This window comes from Phaethon lepturus, unplaced genomic scaffold, assembly GCF_000687285.1.
Source record: "Phaethon lepturus isolate BGI_N335 unplaced genomic scaffold, ASM68728v1 scaffold19510, whole genome shotgun sequence".
Taxonomy (NCBI): Eukaryota; Metazoa; Chordata; class Aves; order Phaethontiformes; family Phaethontidae; genus Phaethon; species Phaethon lepturus.
The window spans coordinates 1-6459 of record NW_010510109.1 but is presented as its reverse complement, the minus strand read 5'-3'; the positions used below and the strand labels follow the sequence as shown (position 1 = coordinate 6459).

General features: G+C 46.1%; 1 protein-coding gene across 1 annotated transcript in view; it reads right to left on the bottom strand.

The window, feature by feature from the left end:
• E2F3 (E2F transcription factor 3) overlaps positions 1–5647 on the bottom strand; it is a gene marked incomplete at its 5' end in the record, with an annotated part of 19692 nt that extends 14045 nt beyond the window's left edge. The window contains one exon of the mRNA XM_010296018.1: positions 5528–5647. Within this exon, the coding sequence (XP_010294320.1) occupies positions 5528–5647 (120 nt within the window). The remainder of the gene's footprint in view (positions 1–5527) is intronic.
• Positions 5648–6459: the final 812 nt, after the last annotated feature.

The window sequence follows — 6459 nt, the reverse complement described above, 5'->3', positions numbered from 1 at the left end:
AGACAGGAAGCATAGAGATTCTGGATCTGGGATCTGCAGAGGGATTTGGACAGGCTGGATCGATGGGCAGAGGTCAACTGCATGAGGTTTAGTAAGGCCAAGTGCCGGGTCCTGCACTTCGGCCACAACAACCCCATGCAACGCTACAGGCTTGGGGAGGAGTGGCTGGAGAGCAGCCTGGCAGAAAGGGACCTGGGGGTGCTGGTTCACAGCCGGCTGAACATGAGCTGGTAGTGTGCCCAGGTGGCCAGGAAGGCCAACAGCGTCCTGGCCTATATCAGCAATAGTGTGGCCAGCAGGAGTAGGGAAGTGATCGTGCCCCTGTACTCGGCACTGGTGAGGCCGCACCTTGAATCCTGTGTTCAGTTTTGGGCCCCTCACTACAAGAAGGACGCTGAGGTGCTGGAGCGTGTCCAAAGAAGGGCAACGAAGCTGGTGAGGGGTCTGGAGCACAAGTCTTACAAGAAGCGGCTGAGGGAACTAGGGTTGTTCAGTCCTGAGAAGAGGGGGCTGAGGGGAGACTTCATTGCTCTCTACAACTACCTGAAAGGGGGTTGTGGTGGCGTGGGTGTTGGTCTCTTCTCCCAGGTAATTAGCAATAGGACAAGAGGAAGCAGCCTGAAGTTGCACCAGGGGAGGTTTAGACTAAATATTAGGAAAAATTTCTACACCGAGAGAGTGGTCAAGCATTGGAACAGGCTGCCGAGGGAGGTGGTGGAGTCACCATCACTGGAAGTATTAAAAAAACATGGGGACGCGGCGCTTTGGGACATGGTTTAGGGGACATGGTGGTGTTGGGTTAACGGTTGAACTTGATGATCTTGAAGGTCTTTTCCAACCTTAATGATACTGTGATTAAGAACTTCTCAGCAACATGAAAGTTGAGTGCAATAAATGGAAGTCAGATTCCTCAGGGGGATTGTGAAAGGATCATAAAGCATGGGGGGCAGTGAGACAGCTAAAGCCACAGATTGATACACCCAGCAAGTAACATAAGAGGAAAGCATCCTATTGAGCTGAACCAGACACCTATCTAACCCCTTGGTGGAGACCTAAAATGTTTGGCATCAACTGTTTTGACTCAATTTTCTCTTTCAATACTACAAGCAATTCCTAATATAGATACAACTACAGATCCACTGTTCAGTGCAGACCACTAAAAACAGGTGGTACCTTGACTCCTATGTAGTTATGCCCTTTTAGCTTCAATCTCTCCCCCTCCTTCCCCCCCCAAAAGAAACCCAGATAGCTACCACAATTAACATCAAAGGCAAACCTGCAAGTATGTGTCCATAAGAACACTTGTCTCTATAGGAAAATAGTTTAGAAACTAGTAGGATAAGCCAAGTATTTTCAAGTAGGCAGGACCTGATGCAATTTACTTTACAATACTCAGTCTCAGAGATTAACTTTTAAGAAGCAGTTGGAGGCAGGTATGCTTACAGAAGACTAGAAAAAGAACAAATACAGTTTATCATCAATTGAAAAAAAGGGATGGAAAAGGTGCAAAAGTAAAATTAGAGCCCATTTCCCTTAATGGGTCATTTTGACTTCACAGCTACCTGGGTCTAACAGGTTGCTGCCACCACCTCTTCTCCTGTCCTCCCTCCATCCCTGTGCTCCTCCCTGCTCCCCTGGTGCAGGCAGCACCTGACCGATGGGTCCTCATAGGATCCTGCAGGGAGCTGGCTCAAGGTGTCACTACCACTAGAACCCTCCTCCAAAACTGAAGTGAAGAGCTTTCTGCTGGGCTAGCCCTTGCCGGGTAACTCATCTGCACTGAGGGCCATCGAGCAGCAGCAACGGGACACCCTCCATCCCCCTTGGGGCATCAGCTCAGCATTCAAGCAGCTTCGCTTCTGTATTGCGCAGTGATCATCTTCAGTTCTTGGGGAAAGAAACTGGCACCAATTAAAAAGAAAAAAAAAAAGTCAGAGTGTTACCTCCTAAGAGCATAACAGACAGCTAAGTGCTAGGTAACAGCCAGCACCCGGTTTTGCCAAGATGGCAGAGAGGAAAGCGCCATGGTGGGGGACAGCCAGCATCGGTTTTTGAAGGCTGCACTGTGTCAAACCAAAGCCTCATTTTCTGTGAGGCTTATATTTCTAAGTTTGAGGGAAGCGGCAGTAAAACGTCCTCTAATTCTTTCCAGTGATAAAACCATGGAGCATAACTTTGCCAAACTATGCGCATTTGAAATTTTTCCTGCTAGATGTCTCCCTCGGCTTTGTTACTGGATGCAAGAGAGTTCCACTGTTTGCAAGAGACAGGCCGAAGAAAAACTACATTACCTGTGCTACATTCTGAAAACCCGTTGTCTGAACTACCACTGCACCCGTGATGCTTTAGCAGGCACATAAAATTTGACAGAAGGATGATCCGAGTCAGGCGTGTGCCTTCCTGTTCCCTCAAAATCCCAAATTTAAAAAACACTTGGAAGAGCACAGCTGGTACATTTTCAATATAAACACGAACAGCCAAATTCCATTTCAAACTGCAAGCGCCACAGCTCTTGGGCCTGCCCAGGCTGTGCAGATGCCATCTCCTGGGAGGTCCCGTCCAGGACGAGAGACATTTAAGTTCCCTGCTCCCCTAGCAGGCATTCAGGGTACGTTAGAGCAGCAGCAGTCTGATTTAAGTACAAAGGGACAAAAGTTGAACTTAGAATGAGAGCGAAAGTAAACTGGGACAAAGTCTGCCGAGATGGGGACAGAAGATAAAATAATTTATTCAAAAAAAAAAAAAAAAAGATGAGGAGTTGGAAAGCAGCTCTCATTCTCCCATTTAGGGTTGACCGAGCAGGGAGAATAGGAAGATTGGAAATGACCAAGCATAGCAAGGAATAAAGTGTGTGTGTTAAGTGATAGCTGACGGTCAACCAAGCAGCAAGCCAGAGAAATGCGTCTTAGCGCTCAGCTGTGTCTCCATCAGCGTCTCAGGGCGAGGGCTATGTTGGGCATGTTAAGCAAGGGCAGATGACTAAGTCTGGTGTAGTCTCTAGAAGATATTACAATTGCTAGGGGCAGATAAAATGGCAGCTTTTCTGTATGTCACCACAATGCTAATATTACTGGGGCGGGGGTGCAAGCCTATCCAGAGAACACAGATAAATTTTGACCGAGCTGTAGCACAGACGTTTTAACAATCCCCAAGAGTTTTCCATAGGATTTCCTTCATGTTTTCAAAATTAAGCAGTCACTTAAAAATACAATATAAAAGCTGAGCTTCTGAGGCATGGACTCTAGAAAGCTCTTCTGGAGGTCAGGAGCTGCAGAGAAGAAAGTAAACACCATACATGAAAGGGTAAATTAAGCTGGAGCTTGATGAGGGAGGAATACAAGAGAAGCAGCAAAGAAAAAAAGAGACCTTGGGGTGCATACACAGAAATATTCATGCACTAGGGAAATTTCTCCACTGAATGAGGCGACACAGACTGTGCCTGTTGAATGTGTGCAAATGAACAAACTCTGGTATGTGGAGAGCCCCGAGTGCCTGCCAGAAGGGCTGTACCCAGCCGAGGGCATGGCAAACACTACAGGTAACACCAGGAGAAACCAACAAATGGGGAGAGGTGCAGAGAGGAAAGCAGAAGAGCTCTCAGGAGGGAAGGGGCTGAGCTCTGCAGGTCAGCTCACAAGTGAGGAAACACTCGAGGTCAGCAAAAAGATGCAAGAGGACTGTCAGAGTTGCTGCCTTTAGGCTCCTAGTGACAAGCCCTCATTTCGAACCCATTTCTGTTGAGCAACGAGGAGATAAATTTGCAGTCCAAACTCCTGGGAGAGAGATTTCAGTTTTCCATGATGAAATATTTACCCCAGTGGTCCACACACAAATACCAATCACCTGTACCATACTACCCTTGGTTTTAAGTGGCTAGTTCTGACACTATAAAACCATAAAAAGGACGTTTAAGAAACGAACAGGAAGACAAAGAACTAGCTGGGAATTAAACTACTTGCATGTAAAAGACAATAAACTAAGTATGTTCTTAAAAGGGGGGATTCTGAAAGTCCTCTCAACTCTTCCCAGAAATATTACATCTCTGTCAAAAATATGCATTCCCCTACTACCCTACACAGAGGAACAAGACCAGGAATGGCATTTCTATGAAAACATGACCTGAAAATTAAGTTTTACATGTAGCTCATTCATTAGACTGAAGTAAGAGTATATCATAAGATACACAAAAAGTAATGTCTTGAAAATTGAATTAATTGTAAAACCAACAAAAAGAACAGGAATCTGAAATATCGCTACGTATTAGTCAGGATTATTAGCTGAACGACAAGCAGATGGTATTTAAAGTAACATTTACAGAAGCATTTTAAAGCAAATGAAAACACATCTTACAGAAATCATCCTGATCAACCTACTCCAACACAAAAGCCCCAAATTTTCTTCTCAGAAAATGGCAACTGTAGTAAAAAGGGGACAAAAAAATCCTTTCCACTATACCAATGTTTCCTAAACTATCATCTTATTTTTCAATTTATCAGGTATCAGATTATTATAGTTTTGACTAAGGGAAAATCTTCTCTAGCTCCTATATTGAAATCATTCATTCAGCTACAGTCAAATTGCTTGTTTTTAATGTAGACTAGTATTAAAGGAAAATCCCCTTTGTATGTCTTAATCAGGTTTATCATTCAGTAAGAGGCAGCTTGCAATTATCAAATTAAGCTACGTTCTGCTCATCTGCAGCCCCTCCTCATTAGGCATTTGACCACCCTGAGAGCTGAAGGCTGATAGTGTTACTCTGGTGAAGTTTCTTTCAAGGCCTAATTAAACCATCCTATTTCCATCGATTTTCCATTTTCATAATTTCCTCAGAAGTATCAGGAGTGTCAAGGAAGCCACGAACTGGAAGTGCTTAAATATCAAACCGTAAGACTTATATTTAGCTCAAAAAAGTTAAAACATGGGTGGCTGAGCTCAGCGGCAGATTCTTGTTTGAAAGTGGGACCGAAGCCAGAGGAGCCTAGTGATGGCTCTCCCTTCTCAGGTTGAATATGCAGCAAGAAGTAACGCAAGTGTCATCAGTGCCTCCCAGTCGTTGCTGCAGAACATCACACAATGCCATTTTTAACACCCACTGAAAGGAGTATATTAGCTTTCAGCTACGCTCCAGCAGCTAGAGCGTGGATAGCTCGTCCCCGCACTGGCAGCGCCGTGCATCGATGCCCTGCGCCTCACCCCCACGAGGCAGTTCACACTTCACTCGTCTCGGCCCTGCCCGAAGAGAAGAGCATTTTCAACTGCTTTTCAATGAAACAGGATTACCTGAACCAAACCAAGAAAGTAGCAAAACGCAGCAATGAAAAAATAGCGATTTCTTCCTAGACCTAGGGCAAGTCACTTTTTCTGAATGAGGATTATAATCGTAGGGTACTAATTCCCTTTGATTTTCATCCTGATACCTTGTGGAGACCTGACCTTCCAGAAGGTTGGAGTATCTCAGTCTCACCACCGCCCATGTAACTCGGGCACCGAGGCAAGCGGACAACCCATTTTCTGCTCATCGGCCTACTCCGATGCCGCGGATCAGCCTGCACCCCGTCAGGCTTGCACTCAGTATAGTAGCCACTGCCAAAACGTGCAGCTTATCTTGTCCTTTTACACTGGTGCAGTACTTCGTATTTTCTTTGCACTAGAAGGGGAAGGACATTATAACGGTTGTGCAAGAAATAAACCAAAGCACAAGCCATGTTTCAGGCCTCAAACCAACAGAATTACACCTATGCTGCATAGGAAATGAATCATCCGAGATCCTTCTATTGCAATTTTTTCCACCAAATATGAAACAATTACTTCTTACTGGAAGCAATAGCTCTGCACCGTACTAAGCTTGAAGGCTCCAGTTACCGCTTCATGTTGAAATATGAAAAGTTACTTTCAGGAAACTGCACCCAGTTTTCATCTCAACTGCTAAACTGCTCGAGCCTGAGGTGAAGAGCACACGTGTCTCTAAGCAGTCCTGAAAATGGTTCCACGTGTAGCTACTCCCTCGTCCCAATGGCTGCTGGAGGCTGGGCCGCATCTGCCTGGTGTGGGTGGAAGCTCTGGAGGCAAAACTTCCAGAGAGCAAACAGCCCAGACTCACAGAGGAAGCACCAACAGACCAACAAGCACCTGGGGGGGGATCCTGCCTGCAGGTTTTTGGGGTGGCCGGGTGCAGCAGGACAGCTGCCCTGCCCGGTGAGCATGGCCAGGGCCACGGTGGCAAGGCTAGCCGTGCCACCAGCTGGCTTTAACACCAGCCTGGCCCTACAGACCGATGTCAAAGCTACCGGCCATTCGCCTACCCCCGTTCCCAAAAGACACCACTTCAGCCAGGCTGCTGCCTCCAGAGCGAAGCTCGGGGGTTTTCAGTTGCAGTTCACGTCAGTAATTTCTCACCACAGACATCCTTTGAAGAAAACAAGACTGTCATAAAACAGGCCTGACGCCGAACTTTCAAAC